Raw genomic sequence first — 19839 nt, 5'->3', positions numbered from 1 at the left:
CCACCATGCCTGGCTAATTTTTGTATTTTTAGTAGAGACAGGGTTTCACCATGTTGGCCAAGCTGGTCTGAAACATCTGACCTCAGGTGATCTGCCCACCTCAGCCTTCCAGAGTGCTGGGATTACAGCCGTGAGCCAGTGCACCCGGCCTAGAACCTGGACTTTTATTCCCACTCACTTGTAAAGAGAAGTCTCCCTCAGATGTCAGGTAGGCAACTTGGATGTCTATCTGGACTGGGCAGTAATGAGGTGATGCCCCCTTTTTCCCCCTAGCAGAGTGGTGTTAGAGAAATCCAGTTAAAATAGAAGGTTTAAATAAGAGCTGGAGTTGCATAACAATAAATAAATATTTAGGTTTCAATTAAAAATCACTTATGCCAGTATCCAATAGATGCCAACATGAGCCATCACACTACCTCACTTCAAACTATACTACAGGGCTACAGTAACCAAAATAGCATGGTACTATTGGTACAAAAACAGACACATAGTCCAATGGAACAGAATAGAGAGCACAAAAATAAGGCTGTACACCTAGAACCATCTGATCTTTACAAATCTGACAAAAACAATCAGTGGGGAAAGGATACCATGTTCAATAAATGATGCTGAGATAATTGGCTAGCTATATGCAGATGATTGAAACTGGACCCCTTCCTTACACTGTATGCAAAAGTCAACTCAAGATGGATTAAAGACTTAAATGTAAAACCCAAAGCTGTAAAAATCTAGGCAATATTATTTGGCACATAGGGCAAATATTTAATGATGAAGATGCAAAAAGGAATCACAACAAAAGCAAATATTGACAAATGAGATTTAATTAAACTGAAGAGCTTTTGCATAGTATAAGAAACTATCAACAGAGTAAACAACCTACAGAATGGGAGAAAATCGTTTTAGGCTATGCATCTGACAAAGGTCTAATATCCAGCATCTATAAAGAACTTAATTTTATAAGAAAAAAACAATTTCATTAAAAAGTGGACAAAGGACATGAACACTTCTCAGAAGAAGACATACACGCAGCCAACAAGCATACGAGAAAAAAGCTTAAAATCACTGATCATTAGAGAAATCCAAACCCAAATCACAATGGATACCATCTCACACCAGACAGAATGGCTATTATTAAAAAGTGAAAAAATGTATATAAGTTACTGGCAAGGTTGCAGAGGAAAAGAAATGCTTATACACTGTTGGTGTAGGTATAAATTAGTTCAACCATTGTAGAAAATAGTGTGGCGATTCCTTAAAGATTTAAAAACAGAACTACCATTCAACCCAGCAATTCCATTACTGGGTGTGTGCCCAAAGGAATATAGATCATTCTGTCAGAAAGACACATGCACATATATGTTCATTGCAGCACTATTCACAATAGCAAAGACATTGAATCAACCTAAATGCCCATCAATGGTAGTAGACTGGATAAAGAAAATGTGGTAGCTGGGCATGGTGGCTCATGCCTGTAATACCAGCACTTTGGGAGGCTGAGGTGGACGGATCACGAGGTCAGGGGTTTGAAACCAGCCTGACCAACATGGTGAAACCCCATCTCTACTTAAAAATACAAAAATTACAGGAGGATAAAGAGTAAACATACACACACACACACACACACACACACACTCAAATTAGCTGGGCATGGTGGCATGCACCTGTAATCCCAGCTACTTAGGAGGCTGAGGCAGGAGAATTGCTTTAACCTGGGAGGCAGAGGTTGCAGTGAGCCGAGGGCGTGTCATTGCACTCCAGCCTGGGCAACAGAGCGAGACTCCATCTCAAAAAAAAAGAAAAGAAAAGAAAAAGAAATTGTGGTACATATACACCATGGAATACTATGCAGCCATAAAAAGAATGAGATCATGTCCTCTGCAGGAATATGAATGGAGCTGGAATATGAATATCCTTAGCAAACAAACACAGAAACAGAAAACCAAATACTGCATGTTCTCACTTATAAGTGGGAGCTGAACGATGAGAACACATGGACACGTAAGAGGGGAACAGCACACACTGGGGCCAGTTGGAGGGTGGAGGTTGGGAGTAAGGAGAGGATCAGGAAAAATAACTAATGGGTATTAGTCTTAATACCTGGCTGATAAAATAATCTGGACAACAAACCCCCATGACACAAGTTTACAAGCAATAGATGCCATGTATAACAAACATGCGTATGTATTCTTGAACCTAAAATAAAAGTTAAAAAAAAAGAAAACTTGACTTTGAGTTTGTATGCCACTGATAAGCAAAAAAAAAGAAAAAAAATCTACAAATACTTGGAGATTAAATACATAATCTGTGCATCAAAGAGGAAGTTTCAAAGGACATTTAAAAATCAGTTGAACTGAATGAAAGTGAAAATAAACAAAATCAAAGTCTGTGGGACACAGCTAAAGCAGCACTGAAAGGGAAACTTATAACACTAAATGCATATATATTAGAGAAGAGGAAAAAACTTCACATCAATAAGCTAAGCTCCCACTTCAAGCACCTAGAAAAGGAAGAGTAAAATAAACCAAAACCAAGAAGATGGAAGGAGATAGTAAAGTTAAAAGCAGAATGCAATGAAATTGAAAAAAATCATAGAAAAAATCAATATAATAAAGAGCGGATTCTCTGAAAAGATCAATAAAATTCACAAACATCTAGCATGACTGAAAAAAAGACACAAAGTGTCAAAATCAGAAATGAAACAGAGAATACCATTACAGGTTCTGCAGACATCAAAGGTACTGTAAAGGAACACTACAAACTCTACACACATAAATGATGTGTGTAGATGGGAATATAGCCATGGAAATGGATGAATTCCTTGAAAACTGCAAATGACCACAACCTCACCCAATATAAAGTAGGTAATTTGAATAGCCTTATAACTATTAAGGAAATTTAATTCACAAGTTAAAAGCTCTCAGAAGTCTTCAGGCCAAGATGGTTTTCCTGGATAATTCTACCAAATATTTGAAGAGGAATTAAGAACAATTCCATATACTCTCTTTCAGAAAATAGAAGAACACTCAATGAACACATGAAACTAATTTTATGAAGCTAGTATTATTATCTTGATGTCAAAACCAGACAAAAACAGTACAAGAAAGAAAATTATAGGCTAATATGCTTCATAAATATAGACACAGAAATCTTTAACAAAACATTAGCATATATAATTCAGCAATATATATATAAAGAATTATATACCATGACCACATGGGTTTTATTCCAGCGATACAAGACTGTTTCAATATTAAAATATCAGTCAAAATGTAATCTACCATATGAACATGATAATGAATAAAAACCATATCATCATATCACTCAATGTAAAAAAAATTTCACAAAATTCAATATCCATTCATGATCAAAACTTCCAGAAAATAGGAATAGAAAAAATGTCCTCAACTTGATGAAGAGTTTCTATTAAAAAAAAACCTATAGTTGATATTATGCTTAATGATAAAAGACTGATAATGATAAAATGCTTTCCATCTAAGCTCAGGAACAAGGTGAAGATGTATTTTGTCAGCACTCAGGATTATCTACTAAGGAAATTTCAAAGAATCTACAAATTCTTATAAGTAATAAGTGAGTTCAGGAAGATTACAAAATGCAAGACAAAATAAAAAATCAATCATATTTATATGTACCAGCTATGAACATGTGAACACTAATTAAAATGCAATACAATCAAGGAAATGAAATCTAATAAAACATGTACATTATTTAAATGATGAAAAGTACACAATGTTAATGAAAGACATCAAAATATCTAATGAAGAGACAAACTATACTCATGGATTGGAAGGTTCAACATAGTAAAGATGTCAGTTCTTCTCAAATTGATATATATGTTTAATGCAATTCCCATCAAAATCTAAGGAAAATTCTTTATAGATGTAGACAAAATTATTCTAAAATGTATATGGAAAGGCAAAGGAACTATAATAGCTAAAAACAATGTTTAAAAAGAATAAAGTGGGACAGTCAAACTGATTTTAAGACTTTTATAGCCGCAGTAATCAAGACTGCATGGTACTGGTCATGCAACAGATACATAGGTACATGAATAAAATAGAGAACCCTATTTACTTCTAGGGTAGAACCCTAGGGATCTACCCTAGAAGTAGATCCTTACAAATATGTCCACCTGATTTTTGACATAGTTGAAAAGACAGTTCATGGAGGAAAGATAATCTTTCAACAAATGCTGGAGCAATGAGACAGCCATAGGCGAAAAATAGAACCTTGACCTAAGTCTCACACATTATGCAAAGATTAAACCAAAATGGATTACACACTTAACTGTAAAATGTAAAACTGTAAAACTTCTTTTCTTATAGGAGAAAATCTTCTAGATCCAGGGGTAAGCAAAGAATTCTTAATTTTTATACCAAAAACTTGAGTCATTAAAAAGGAGAAACTGGTAAATTGGTCTTCATCAAAATTAACAAATTTTTTTCTTTTCTTTTTCTTTTCTTTTTTTTTGCTTTTGGACACAGAGTCTTACTGTCATCCAGGCTGAATACAGTGGCATGCACGATCATGACTCATTGCAGCCTTGATCTTCCAGGTTCAAGTGATCCTCCAGCTTCAGCCTCCTGAGTAGCTGGGACTACTGATGCAAACCACCACACCCATCTTATTATTATTATTATTATTATAATTTTGTAGATATGGAGTCTCACTGTGTTGCCCAGGCTGGTCACAAACTCCTAGACGCAAGCAATCCTCCTGCCTCGACCTCCCAAGGTTCTGGAATTACGAGTGTGAACCACCACACTCAGCTAACTTTTACTCTTAAAAGATCTCGTTAAGAGAATGCAAAGACAAGCTACAGAGTGGGAGAAAATATTTGCAAAGCACATATCTGACAAAGGACTAGTATCTAGAATATATAAAATAAACTTACAAAACTCAACAGTAACCTTACTTGGTAAGAATTGTATCAAACTTTTCTTTAGAAACTATGCAAGCAAGAAGAGAATATTCTAAAATATTTAAAGTGTTGAAAGAAAAACCTACCATCCTAGAATTCTGTATCTAGCAAAATTATCCTTCAAAAGTGAAGGAGAAATAGGCTGGGCATGTTGGCTCACCCCTGTAATCCCAACACTTTGGCAGAGGTGGGTGGATCACCTAAGGTCAGGACTTTGAGACCAGCCTGGCCAATATGGTGAAACCCTGTTTCTACTAAAAATATAAAAATTAGCCAGGTGTGATGGCATATACCTATACTCTCACCTACTTGGGAGGCTGAGACCAAGGAAAACCTTGAATCAGGGATGTGGAGGTTGCAGTGAGCCAAGATCTCACCACTGCACTCCAGTCTGGGTGACAGAGTGAGATCCTGTCTAAAAAAAAAAAAGTGAAGGAGAAATAAAATCTTTCTATGCATTAAAAAATGGAGTATACCTGCCTTCCAAGAAATGTTAAAAGAAGTTCTTCAGAGAAAAGGAAAATTATATAAGTCAGAAACTCATATCTAAATAAAGAAAGAAGTGCTACAGAAGGAATAAATAAAGGCAAAATAAAATAAGCAATCCAATTAGAACATGAGCAAAAGATATGAATACAATTTCATTGAAGGAGTTATGCAGAAGGCTACTAAGCACATGCAAAGATATTCAACATCGTTAGCCATTGGTGAAATGCATATTAAAACCACAATGAGCTATTACACAACTGTCAGAATGGCTGAGATAAAAAACAGTAACACCAAATGTGGGTATGTGGATAAACTGGGAAACTCATACATTGCTGGTGGGAATGTCAAATGGGATAGTCACTCTGGAAAACAGTTTGTCAGTATCCTAAAACAATAAACATGGAATTACCATAAGACCCAGCAATTTCACACCTGGACATTTACCTTACAGAAATGATGACTTATGTTTACACCCAAACCTATAATGAATGTTGATATCAGCTACTATTTGTAATAGCAAAATGTGAGAAAAAAAACCCAGATATCCTTTAATCAGTAATGGTTAAACAAATCGGTATATTCATACCATGGAATACTACTCAGCAATAAACAGAAAGAGCTATTGATATATGCATTGACCTGAATAGATCTCCATAGAATTATGCTTAGTGAAAAAAAACCAATTTGCAAAAGTTACATTCCCTGTGATTCCCTTAATATAGCATTTTCAAAATGACAACATTATAGTCATCCTGACCATACAAATGGCCTGATCCCCTTAGGAGAACTAGGGCTATGTCTACCTAGAGGCTGGAAGAAGACCCTTCTGGGCCTGACAAGCTCAGATAACAATTCTGGGAACAATTGGCCCTGGGGTTTCAGCAGGTCCACAGGTGGAAGTTGAGAGTAGGATTTAATCTGGTTGAGTTCATCTTCTGGTAGGAAACCATGAAGAACCCAAGAGCACCACCAAGATGGCAGGGGGAGCTCTGTGGCTCAGAGATACCAGAGGCCCCATCCTCTTCCTGTTCCTCATTGACTGGCTGGAAAGGTGGACAATGAAAATTCATGATTCATTTTTAGTTACTTGAAGTATGCAAGGAGATGGATGACATGTAATTTAGACGTATTATTTTCTTTCTTTCTTTCTTTTTCTTTCTTTCTTTCTTTCTTTTTCTTTCTTTTTTTGCAAGGAGATGGATGACATATAATTTAGACGTATTATTTTCTTTTTCTTTCTTTCTTTGCAAGGAGATGGATGACATATAATTTAGACATATTATTTCTCTCTCTCTCTCTCTCTTTCTGTCTGTCTGCTCACGTTGCACAGGCTGGAGTGCAATGGCACAATCTCAGCTCATCGCAATCTCCACCTCCTGTGTTAAAGTGATTCTCCTGCCTCAACCTCCTTAGTAGCTGGGATTACTGGCACCTGCCACCATGCCTGGCTAATTTTTGTAGTTTTAGTAGAGACAGGGTTTCAGCATGTTGGCCAGGCTGGTCTCGAACTCCTGACCGCAGGTGATCAGTCTGCCTCGGCCTCCCAAAGTGCTGGATTACAGGCGTGAGCCACTGCACCCGGTTAGGCATATTATTTTATAAAAATGTCCCTAATCCTATGAGAGGTTCATTTGAAATGCTAGTCCTAAAATATATCAGTAACTTTTTTATGTGATGAGAGATCTAAGTGCTTGTGGTATGTCCATTTTGAGAACTGTCAAATATTTCTATGATAAAATATCTTTGAATTTTCACACACCAAAGGAGAGTCAAGTGTGTCCTAACTATTCTCTCATTTGTTCCCAAGCTGTATTGTTAATGAGAAAGATTAAAGATCTTTTTCCTGGCTTCTTGGTGGCTGGTCTGTAACTTTCCTGGCAATGACTGCCCCCTACTGAATATACTACATTTCAGATTCTTTCCTTCATCTGTTGTGATTAGAGAATGAAGGGTGAGCTCACTGGGCCTAATCTTCTTCACTGTCTTTAAGGCGCTGACATACTTAACCTCCTCCTTTTCAGTAGATAATATTTTCTCCCACTTCTTTTAGAAATATGAACTGCTTTATATTCTCTCATCCTCAAAACATGTCAAGGTATTCATATATACTCTCTACATCCCCCTCTTTCTTAGCATAGGGTTCTGTTAGGACATTTGGTTTTAAATCACATATACCCAACTCCAACTAGCTTAAACAAAAATGTCACTTTACTATAAAGTTTCCGGGGTATCTATAACTCGATCAAGACAGGTGCACGTGGGCGAGGCAAAAAAAAAAGAAAGTTTCCGGAGTATCTTGGGAAACTTTGTACCTGGCTGGATCCTGGGCATATAGCTGGAGCCAGGGACTCTTTACCAGGTCTTTCCATGCAGCCCTCTTTGGGACAGTGTCATTATTCTCTCTACTGTTAACCAGTTCTGCTTGCCCAACCATCTATCTGCTGGAACAGACTACCAATAGTGCCCAGGTTTATATCTCCATTTCATCAGGCAACCATATGGAACTGGAAGAGCTCAATTCTGATTTGAAATTCCCACAAATGCATTCTGATTAGCCAGCTTGGATTGAGACTCACTCCTGGACCAAGGAACGTGAGTCACAAAGTCAGGTCACAGTGTATACCATGGTGGTTGTTATGGTAGCCATCTAAATGGAGTTGGGGGTTGGGGGAAGGTGGGAGCTGGGCAGTCCTCATTGAATAAGAAGGACCAGAAGGTCTTGGAAAAGGAAGGGATGCCAGGAGATACAAAAAAACACACAGCTACTCCATACCATCCCTTCTCTCCAGGCAAATTGAAACATCTTGAATGTTCAATTCTATCTCTTCCCATCTTCTTCAGGATTAAGTTTCATTAATTACCTGTTTTTATTTTTGTTTTTTTTAACACTAGATTATACTGCAATAAATTACCCTTTTTTCTTCTTACTTTTTAAATATTTCTACTCAAGCTTCTTTTCTTTAGGCTTAAATTTGCTCAAAATTCTCTTATACCAAAGGAGCATGCCATAACCTGTCTTCAAGCTCCTGCTCAATCTATGTACCTCCTTTTTCTGCCACATAAATGTCATCTGCCCCACATCACACTTTCCAACCTGGCCTCCTCCCTCTTCATTTCCTTCTTCAATGCCACCTCCATTTTGCCGGATTGTTTCTTGGTTTTTGAAAGGCTGAACACAAGGCAGAGTGAGGGAAGGATGAAGTCTACAGGCCAGTGTGATGCAGCCCTTCCACAGGTATGACAGGTAGTTTCTGACGTGCCACCTCCCACTCCCTCACAGCCCGGCCGCAAGAGGCCCCTTGGATTGTAGAGTGTAACACTGACCAGTCTCTGACCTTTCTAGCTTCCTGGTTCCAGAGAGTCTGTGGCCACAGTACCACCTAGGCCCCACCCAGACAGCTGATAATCAGCTTATTTACCAAAGTCTCCCTGGGTACGAGGATCTTCTCACGAAGAGAGGGGGGTGGGTGCCCTCTTGGAGAGGCTGTTTGCTATTTGCTCCCTCATGCGGGTAACCTTCCACTGCCAGTCCTGTGCTCTCTGGAATGAAAGGGAAAGGTAACAACCACAGGTTGGACCAGAACTGCTTTCTTTTTCTGAGAGAGATTCTCCCTCTGTTGCCCAGGCTGGAGTGCAGTGGCACAATCTCAGCTCACTGCAATCTCTTGTCTCCCGGGTTCAAGCAGTTCTCCTGCCTCAGCCTCCCAAGTAGCTGGGACTACAGACACGCACAACCATGCCAGACTAATTTTTATATTTTTAGTAGAGATGATGTTTCACCATGTTGGCCAGCCTGCTCTCAAACTCCTGATCTCAAGTGATCCACTCACTTCCCAAAGTGCTGGGATTACAGGTGTGAACCACAGCACCCAGCCAGAACTGCTTTCTTAAGGGTACCCATAGGTAAAGGCCAAGCCCTTGCCCTCCCTCACCAACTTGTGTTCTTGCAGCTCTCAGCTACGTTGGTGCTTCTGGGGACAACCACATGAAGCCCTTTGCTTCTTTGATTATAGAAAAACAACAGAAAAAAACCTCTTTGTTTGTTTGTTTGCTTGTTTTTTGAGATGGAGTTTCACTCCTGTTGCCTAGGGTGGAGTGCAATGGCGTGATCTCAGCTTACCACAACCTCTGCCTCCCAGGTTCAAGCAATTCTCCTGCCTCAGCCTCCTGAGTAGCAGGGACTACAGGCATGCCCCACCATGCCTGGCTAATTTTGTATTTTTAGTAGAGATGGGGTTTCTCCATGTTGGTCAGGCTGGTCTCGAACTCCTGACCTCAGGTGATCTGACCGCCTTGGCCTCTCAAAGTGCTGGGATTACAGGCATGAGCCACCATGCCCGGCCAAAAAACCCTCTTTTATTATGAAAATTTTAAGACAGGTATAGAGAGACTGGTTTAATGTGTTTTCCACCTACTTTTCACAGTTATCCACTTGAAGCCAATGTTGCTCCATCTATACCCCCATAGTGACGTGCTCCTCCTTTATTTCAAAGCAAATCCTAGATCATATACTTTTTGGGTAAATATTGCAGTATGTATCTCGAAACAACAATCTACCTTTTTTTGTTTCTCTCCTGTTTTGTTTCTTTTTGTTTTGCTCAAGTTTATTATTGAGGTATATTTTACGTGCTGTAAGTTGCCCTTTTTAGGTTAATTTTGAGGTTTTATAAACTCATTCAGTCACAAAACCATCACAATCAGGATATAGAACAGTTCTGTCACCTCTCCAAATTCCCCTATAACCCTTACCAGTGAATTCCACCCCCCCCCGACCCCATGCAACCACACATCTGTTTTCTATTCCTATAGTTTTATATTTTTCGGAATGTCATAAACACAGAACATCCTACTGTATGTAGCCCTTTGAAATATCACTTTTAAAAACATAACCATCATACTATGATCACATCCCCTCAATCAATAATTCTCTAATATCATCAGATACCCAGTACTCACATTTCCACAACTGTCCTAAGAAGAATTTCTTTACAAACCAAGTTAGGATCTGCAAGAGGCCTGCACATTGCAATTGGTGTTTTGTCTCTCAAGTCTCTTTTAATCTATAGGTTTCCTTTCCATCTTTTGTTTAACAAATTGGGCTGTGACAGTTTCTCATAATCTGGATTTTATCAACTGTATCTGCATGATTGTCATTTCTTCTGTTCGCCGTAGTCTTGCTACTAAAAATATGGTCCATGGACCAGCAGCATTTGCATCATCTGGGAGTTTGTTAGAAATGCAGAATCTTGAACTGCACTCGAGACTATTGAATCAGATTCTGAATTATTAACATTCAACAAGATCCCCGGCCAGGTGCGATGGCTCACACCTGTAATCCCAAAACTTTGGGAGGCCAAGGCAGGTTCATTTGAGGTCAGGAGTTTGAGACCAGCCTGGCCAACATGGTGAAATCCCATCTCTACTAAAAATAGAAAAATTCCCCAGGTGTGGCACATGCCTATAATCCCAGCTACTCAGCAGGCTGAGGCAGTAGAATCCCTTGAACCTGGGGGTGGAGGGGCGGAGGTTGCAGTTAGCCGAGATTGTACCATTGCACTCCAGCTTGGGTGACAGAACAAGACTTCATATCAAAAAATAAATAAATAAATAAAAAAGATCACCTGATTCTGTCCCTGTAAATCCTGTAAAATGGCACTGAGACCTAGTGTGTTGATCTGGTTTAGGTTGGTTTGTGTGTGTGTTTTTTTTTCAAGTCTGTTGGTGGCATTGCACCCCTCCTCTCTCAGCCCTGCCCACCTGCTCCTCTGTAGGTCTCTGTCACTGCTCCTCGTCAACCAGGACGTGTATCACCTCATAACTCATGTAAATGTAAGTGTGTCCAAGGAGACACATTCCATACACTCCCCCACAGTCCTTTAATCTATTTGTCTACTACGGTTTTCAGGTATCTCATCTATCCTTCTGATTCACAAAATCTCTCTAATCCTGACCTGTCTGTGGTCTCCTAACTTGCCTTTTCAGTTGCCAAGAGAATATCTCTTTCCAGGTATTCTTTGCCGCTAATACTAATTCTCACTAGCCTGCACCTTTAACTCAAGTGAAAACCTAAATCACTACTTTCCTTTCTACTTTCCCTTTTGTATTAGTAACTTATTTCTGATCACTCAGCCTAGACAATTTGAAGCTGTCTTCTATTTTTTCTGCTCTTTCATGTCTTGTCTCTAATCAGTAGTTTGGCTTTATTAATTTGCCTGTATTTGTCAACCTTCAGTACATTATGCTGGGGTAAGAGAAAATCCCTCCAAATCCTAGTGGTTTGCAATGCAAAGTTTTATTTTTTGTTTATGTTATATGTTGGCTGTGGATTAACTGAAGCTCTGGTCTTTTTCATTCCAGGCTCTAGACTGAAGAGCAGCCCCAATTTGGGATACAGCAGAGGGAATAAAAAGGAATGGTAAAACTAGGAATAGTTTTCAAAGCTTAGTCATGGTGTAAATCAATTTTATAGCTGATATGGTTTGGCTGTGTCCCCACCCAAATCTCGTATTGAATTCCCATGTATTGTGGGAGGGACCCTGTGGGAGGTAATTGAATCATCAGGGCAGGTCTTTTCCGTGCTGTTCTTGTAATAGTAAGTCTCACGAGATCTGATGGTTATTTCAAGTTGGAGTTTTCCTGCACAAGCTCTATTTTTGCCTGCTGCCATCCATGTAAGACATGACTTTCTGCTCCTTGTCTTCTGCCATGATTGTGAGGCCTTCACAGCCATGTGGAACTGTGGTTCAATAAACCTCTTTCTTTTGTAAATTGCCCAGTCTCAGGCATGTCTTTAACAGTAGCGTGAAAAGGGATTAATACAATGACCATAGCAAATGACAAAGCCAAGTCCCATATTCATGGACTAAGAAAGTAAGTCAAATATCTGGACTCAATGGTATAATCTATCACAGTTGCCATTTTGTATTTCAGTTGCATTCCTTGTTCCAATTTCCTTTTCCCCTGCCTAAAACTTCACTTCTCTTAGCTTCCTCAGGGAAGCCTTCTCTGATGCCCTCAAACTAGGTCACATCTACTGCTATTGGCTATTGTGGACTTGTACTTCATGACACACGTGACACAACTGCAGTATTTACACACTGATTTAATTTCTGACATCTCCTAGACTGAAAGCTCTGTGAGGGTAGAGGCATTTTTTTCTCACCATTTAACCGTTGACACTTAGAAAACTGTCTGTCATAGAGCAGCATGTAAAGGAATGCCTTAGTCATGCCCATATCATCCTTCACCTGGTTTACTGAAAGACCTTACCAGTAGTTTTAGAAATCTAATTTATTTTTCTGCCATCGGGATTTTCCTCCTTAAAGATTTACTCTTGGCCAGGTGTGGTGGCTCATGCCTGTAATCTCAGCACTTTGGGAGGCTGAGGCGGACGGATCATTTGAGGTCAGGAGTTAGAGACCAGCCTGGCCAACATGCTGAAACTTCCTCTCTACTAAAAGTACAAAAATTAGCTGGGCGCGGTGGTGTGCGCCTGTAATCCCAGCTACTTGGGAGGCTGAGGTAGAGGATTGCTTGAATGCAGGAGGTGGAGGTTGCAGTGAGTCGAGATAGTGACAATGCACTCCAGCCTGTCTCAAAAAAAAAAAAAAAAAAAAAAAAAGACTTACTCTTCAAATCATCTATTGGTTTTCTAGGTCAGGTTCTGCTTCTGAAGTTTCCTGATTGTGTGTGCTTTCTCAGACCTCTATTCTTCTGCATGGGCTGTTCCTTCTGTAGGATTCGCTCCCTCCCTCAAGTGCTCTCCCTGGGAAAATCCTATTCATCTTATAAACCTCAGTTCTGAGGCTATCTCCTCTGCCAAACCTCCCATGATGCTCAGTGCAGACTTGGGCCCCTGCCCCTCTTCTTCCATATATGCTTCTCCATTTTAGCAATTATCATATTTCAGTCTAATGGTTTGTGTGCCTCTCCTAGAATAAGTTCCATGAGGCCACACCAGTATTTTATTGGTCATATATTGTCCAAAGCAAATGTTCAAAAATTGCTTGTTGCATCTTTGCAAGCTATGATTCTCAGAGTAACGCCTTATCTAGCCAGAAGCAGAAGTCAAAACACACTTAAATTCTTTGCCCTTCAGGAATTGGCTATTAGAATTTACTTACTCTTATGGATTTTACACCCAACATTGTGGTTTTCTAGTGCAGATTAGAAAAAGGGGAGCGGTTAACATTGTGGTTTTCTAGTGCTGATTGGAAAAAGGAGAGAGGGAACAGCAGAGTGGTGCAATGGAAGTGTGCTGGGCTCATAACCCAGAGGTCGATGGATGGAAACCATCCTTTGCTGCCTTTGTGATCTTGACTGGGTGTGGCAGCTCACACCTTTAATCCCAGCACTTTGGGAGGCCAAGGTGGGAGCATCGCTTGAGACCAGTCTGGGCAACATAGCAAGACCCCGTCTCTATAAAAAGGAAACAAACAAACAAACCCAAGAGAGGCACTTCTAAATAGAGGCCTACTGACAACAGCAGAAGTTACCACCAATGGCCTGTCAGTAAAGGAGTGGTGCCTGTCCCAGCAAATACAAGCACCTTCTGCAGTGGCTGCAGCAGTGTTTCCCCAGTGAGGACCTGCTTCCTACAACTCTCATCTACAAGTCTGAGCCTGAAAACTGCCTCAGATTTTAGCAAAACAAGCAGTCTTGCTGGCTTCTCCTGTCTTCCTCTGAGCTGAAGGGGTCCAGGGCAGACTCAGAGCCCCTGGTTTTCTCAGCACGAGCCTGAGCATGAGTCAGAATTACCTGAGGGCTTGTGAAGCCAAAGGTTGCTGGACTCCATCCAGAGTTTCTGATCCAATAGTTCTAGGGTGGGGACTGGAAACTCCCATTTGTAAAAGATTCCCAGGGGATGCTGCTGCTGCTGGGCTGGCCTTAAGAACCACTGGCCTAAACAATGGGCCACAAGCAGGACCACAATGAAAAACTCCAGCCAAAGAGGAAGATAAAGAAAACATCTTTGATCAGGTACTTCTTGCTTCATTTACACAGGTGCCTGCGTTTATTTCCCCAGGGAAGATTTTGTGACTTGATAATTTCCACTTGTGGAACCAGTTGAACTGGCTATTTACTATCAGATATTTACTTATACCAAATAAATATTGTTATATACTATGTAAAAATAGAAGGTGCTGGCATTCTGAATTTTTTGCAAGGGCTGTTCCTCCAAACCTGCTCTTTTGTGGATCTGTATCACTGAGTCATATGTAGGCCAAAAGCATCGTAAACCAAATCGTTGCAACTCAGTAGTTCTGTTCCCTGCTGTCATTATATCCTTTCCCCAACAAACTCAGTTTACAGTAGACATCAGAATTTTATATTCAACCACTAGCAGTAGTTGCTAACGCATCATGCAATTAATGTAAATCATTTTAAAATTTATAACCTCCTGATAAGCCCTCATGTTAAATTACTAAATGTATTTATTTAAAAAATGTTGGCTGGATACAGCGGCTCACTCCTATAATCCTAGCACTTTGGGAGGCTCAAGGGATCGCTTGAACCTGAGAGTTCGAGACCAGCCTGGGCAACACGATGAAACTTCGTTTCTACAAAACATACAAAATTTAGCTGGGCATCGTGGTGCACCCCTGTGGTCTCAGCTACTCATGAGGCTGAGGTGGGAGGATCGCTTGAGTCCCGGAGGTCAAGGCTGCAGTGAGCTGTAATGGCACTGCTACACTCCAACCCGGGTAACAGAGTTATACCTTGTCTCAAAAAAACAAAAACAAAAACAAAAAAACAGTTAACAATGTTAACAATGGGGAGAGCTATGAAAAAATTTTAGAGACAGTGTGGCTCAAGAACTATCTCTGTGCAGTTGCAACTAGAAGGAACCAAGGTGGCTGACTTTGATTTTGAACTAGAATTGTCACTGACATTAAGAGTGACTGTGGAGGATGAAAAACTCCCATCATTCCCTTAGCAAGACTTGAAAAGAAGGATGAATTATGTTCAGCAAATTTAATATTTCACAGTGCTAAAACTCATGTTATTTTGCATTGTTAAATCTCTGAAATCCTGATGCACTTACCATGGATGGCATTTTAGGATTATGGTTGGCGAGGTCATGGTTGCGATGTGGTGTCACTGCCTGCACATGTACAAACTTGGTGGTTATTCCTGGTGGGATGACTTGGCCACTGTAATCTCCATGTTTCTCTCAACAGATTATATAAGGACCATCTGGAAAAGACACATGCTGCCTGTTGTCTGGAAACCTTCTACTGACACTTTCAGGTAAGATCAGAAAAGTCCCAGCACCAAAATTTATGAGAAAGGTGTCAGTAGTTTGCAAGAAAACAGTAGTGGAATAGTTTTAAGGAATGCTGCATTATTAGTACATAGTAATTAAGGACACAGAGGACATTTCTGTTTGAACGACACAGACACCAATGACTATAAGCTGAAAAATGACTCAGAAGAAGAATAGAGATTCTGAATGTAAAGAAATTATAGATTTTTTTTTTTTTTTGAGACAAAGCCTCACTCTGTCGCCCAGGCTGGAGTGTAATGATGAGATCTCGGCTCACTGCAACCTCCGCCTCCCAGGTTCAAGCAATTCTCCTTCCTCAGCCTTCTGAGTAGCTGGAATTACAGGTGTGTGCCACCACGTCTCACTAATTTTTGTAGTTTTAGTAGAGACGGGGTTTACCATGTTGATCATGCTGGTCTCCTACTCCTGACCTCGTGATCCGCTCGCCTCGGCCTCCCAAAGTGCTGAGATTACAGGCATAAGCCACCATGCCTAGCCTTTTAAAAATTACAGGAATTCTTTAGTGAATTTATTTTTGCTTATACATTCCTTCTTACGTATGCACAAGAGATTATATGATAACAATGTAGGTCTAAGTCTGTGCTCGCTCACCAAAAATTCTAAATAATAAAAAAGAATTACAAATAGTTTAATTGGGAATTTTTTTTTCTTTCTTTCTCTTTTCTTTTTTTTTTTTTTTTTTGAGATGGAGTCTCGCTGTGTCGCCCAAGCTAGAGTGCAATGGTGCGATCTTGGCTCATTGCAACCTTTGCACGCTGGGTTCAAGCAATTCTTCTGCCTCAGCCCCCTGCCATAGCTGGGACTACAGGAACCTGCCATCACGCCTGGCTAATTTTTGTATTTTTAGTAGAGTCAGGGTTTCGCCAAGTTGGCCAGGCTGGTCTCAAACTCCAGACCTCAGGTGATCTGTCTGCCTTGGCCTCCCAAAGTGCTGGGATTATAGGCGTGAGCCGCTGCACTGGGCCAGGAATACTTCTTTTTAAGAGCAGCTTTTAATCTTTTTAGTCTGAGGACTCCTTCTTCTTAAAAAATATTGAGAACACTGGAGAACTTGTGGTTTATGTGGTAATATCAATAGTTACCATATTAGAAATTTAAACAGAATTTTAATACTGAAGAATCACAAGCACATGTTCCATTAGCTGTCAGAGAGATAATGACATCACACATCATGTATCCTCTGGGAAACTCCAGTATACACCGGTAAGGGAATGGGAATAAGAAGAAAAAGGGGAACCACAGTTTGAGAATCACTGGCATATAAAATAATGGTTTTTAAAAATATTATATTTTGATGAATATGGATATATTTCCAAGTAAAATGTTTTTGGAAAAAGTAAAATATTGACTACATGGAAAATTCTGTTGTTGAACAGTTGGCTAGCATTTTGAGACACAGAAATTAACGGATGCATTTTTCTTCTGTGGCTGTGGGAAACATCTACCCCCAACTGCCCTTCTTAGGTGGCGAGCTCACACTGGGTATTCTGCAGGTCTGGTTAATTCGACCCTAGGAGAAGGTAAGAATGTATCTTCCTCCTGGGTTCTGGAAGGCAGTGGAATTGCCTGTCAAGCAGAAAGAAAGGATAGAAGTTGGGACAATGATGAAAGGAGGGGTGTGGTTTGGCCCCTCGGGGACAAACCTGGATTTTCTGGAGACTAGGAGAGGAGGCAGGGCTTGCAGTTTCTGTCAGTGATGATCTCTGGGGATTTGCACATGGCTCTGTGGGTACCGGTGGGCAAACAGTTGTTGGACAGGACAACCGAAGCACCATCCAGGGTCCTGCTGGGCAGTCAGGCCCAGAGAGAGGGCAGACCCCAGGGAGCTGCTGGCCTTTAGGGTACCCTGTGGGTCCGAGCAAGACGTCCTAATCATAGTCACCTGCCCACGGCCTCTTCTGCCGCTGTCCTGACCTGCATTCCTACAATCTTCCAAGGAAGGAGAACGGGAGCCACCACATACACACAGAGGGTGGCTTTCCTCTAGGGATCCTGGGAACCAGATTGGCTTTCATTTAGAAACCGTACAACAGTTACAGAAGCAAAAGAAAGTAGTTATAACTGGATCCGATGACGTCTTGCCTGAATTGAGTTTCCAGCTCTGTCGCCGAATGGAAGGAGGTTGCTAATAAAAGCACCTCACAGGATCTCTGCTGGGCACACGGAGTGATAGATACGTGGAAGCTCTTCAGACAGCACCTAGCATATGTATGTTATCACCTCTTGAACCTCGATGTCTTGGAGATGTCATAGCTGCCACACAACATCCTCTGCGGTTTGGGATGGCTGACATTTGACCCTTTGCCGAAGTCCCCATATGCTAGGCTAGATTAAACCCTAAAGCTGGAGCCAAGGGGAGGGAGGGCAGGAACGTACTCTAAATAGAAGTGCTCCCCCGGGGAAGGGGCGGCCCAGCCTACTCCAGCAGCCGGCAAGGTCTTCCTGCCACAGCAACGGCAGCAAGTAGCCTCCGGCTTCGGAGGGATTGAGGGCACTTTAGTGTGAGCACTGGCGACCAACGTCCGGCGCAGCAAAATCGCTGCAAACTCTCCCTGAATCCACACAGGTCCGGGTCCTCTTGGGTTTATTTTTATTTTGTGTTTTTTTGCCAGGGAGAGTTCTGGCGCTCCTCCAATCCGGGAGCGCCTGCGAGCCAGAGCCAGGAGATGGGCGTGGGCAGAGGTGGGTAGCACCGTCGAGCTCCCGGCCACCTGCAGGGTGCTGAGTGGTCTGAAAACGTCCAGAGCCGGGTCCCAGCCTCCGGGCGCCCCACCTCGGACCCCTCCTTCCGCGAGGGTCCCGCCTCATAGTGGGCGGGGCCGCACAGGGGGCGGGGCCTGGGAGGGTCTGCGAGCGAGTCACGTCCTGCAGGCGAGGCGGGGCGGAGCACGGGAGGCCGGCTTCTAGGCGCACATCCGGCGGCCGCCGGGTACTTCACAAAGCCGCCGTGGCCGCGGGCTGTCGCCGCGGGTTGCCTCCGCAGCAGCTCTGGGCTCTTCTCGGCTGCGGGAGCAGCTGCTCCAATGCCCCAGAGTGGCCATGGGCGCCCCGCACTGGTGGGACCAGCTGCAGGCTGGCAGCTCAGAGGTGGACTGGTGCGAGGACAACTACACCATCGTGCCTGCCATCGCCGAGTTCTACAACACGGTGCGGGGCGCGGGAGCGGGGAAGGCAGGCGGGCCGGCGGGAGGGTCTGTCCCCGCGCCGCAGCGTCTGGAAGCTGGACGTGGGTCTCTGCGCGTATCTGGGGCATTCTCTCCAGGGGCTGAGTCAGTCCACACCCCCTCCTCGGCGCGCTCCTTCCAGTTCTCCACCTGTCTTCCTCTCCTGTCCCCATTCCCGAAGGCTGGGCTTATCTTCCTGCTCCTGTCATTTTTTTGGGGATGGTCCTATTGTCTTGTTCGGCCCTCACCAGTCCAGGAACCAGGGGTTTGTGTCAGCCCATTCTCCTCGTTTGGGTCAGTTAGGGGCGGTGAACCTGCCAGGACCAGTCTCTTCCTCCCCTGGGATATCTGTGGCGTGACGCACTTGGGTCGCATTGTGCATTTTTGCCCTGACTACCTATCTGCTCTCGGAGTGCTGGGAAGAGCACGCCCCCGGCTGGTCCCCGCGGCGGGCCCACTCCCACCAGGCTGACTTGCCCCACCCCCAAGAACATGCCTGTGGTGGTCGAGTTATTTTTGGTCAGAATCAAGTTAATTAGGACTTGTTCTTTTTTTCTTGCCTTTAGTGTCCAGTCTTGCATGAGCCCCTAATTCAGCTCCCCCCAGGATTGTGCTTTCTCCAGTTCTGAAGTCTGAGGGGTGAAAGGAAAGTTTGGGAGTGATAACGTCGGGGTTTTGGACTTGCATAGGTCCCTAGCTCAGGGCGAGCAGAAACTTCCCCATTGCAGAATCTTGTGTGTTTTTAGTTCTTGTGGTAGGGAAGGGTTGCAGCTGGGAGAGGAAATGCCTCTTCTTTTCTCCATGTCCATGGCTCAGAATCCTGGTACCGAATGTGAGACTTTGTGTGATCATTTCTGTGGCTTATCTTTTCACCGCCCAAACAAGGAAAACAGGAACTCCTGGTTTGAGTCACTGTGAATTCCAGGTTGTTGTTTAGGACTTTTCCTTTTGGATTTGCT

General features: G+C 42.3%; 2 protein-coding genes across 11 annotated transcripts in view; both read left to right on the top strand.

Annotated features, from left to right (window-relative positions):
• Positions 1–15602, top strand: part of LOC135276738 (alkaline ceramidase 2-like) — a 72413-nt gene extending 56811 nt beyond the window's left edge. For 3 of the 8 annotated variants that reach the window (XM_064381215.1, XM_064381213.1, XM_064381206.1), the window contains exon 5: positions 11143–11775. In XM_064381215.1, coding sequence (XP_064237285.1) covers positions 11143–11308 — 166 coding nt within the window. In that variant the 3' untranslated portion in view covers positions 11309–11775. The other 5 variants (XM_064381224.1, XM_064381211.1, XM_064381249.1 and 2 more) reach the window with 5 other exon arrangements.
• LOC105715605 (alkaline ceramidase 2) overlaps positions 1–19839 on the top strand; it is a 74146-nt gene that overhangs the window by 10462 nt on the left and 43845 nt on the right. Inside the window, exon 1 of one of the 3 annotated variants that reach the window (XM_021675329.2) lies at positions 17756–18398. The exons of 1 other annotated variant lie outside the window; for it this stretch is intronic. Coding sequence is in view for 1 of the 2 variants with exons in the window: in XM_021675326.2 (XP_021531001.1) it covers positions 18756–18863 (108 nt within the window). In the remaining variant the exon portion in view is untranslated. Of the gene's footprint in view, positions 1–17755; positions 18399–18747; positions 18864–19839 lie in introns of those variants that run through there. One more of the 3 variants, XM_021675326.2, reaches the window with a different exon arrangement.

This window comes from Aotus nancymaae, unplaced genomic scaffold, assembly GCF_030222135.1.
Source record: "Aotus nancymaae isolate 86718 unplaced genomic scaffold, 86718_ANA_hifiasm-v0.15.2.pri h1tg000003l, whole genome shotgun sequence".
Lineage (NCBI taxonomy): Eukaryota > Metazoa > Chordata > Mammalia > Primates > Aotidae > Aotus > Aotus nancymaae.
This window is presented reverse-complemented; position numbering and strand designations above follow the sequence as displayed.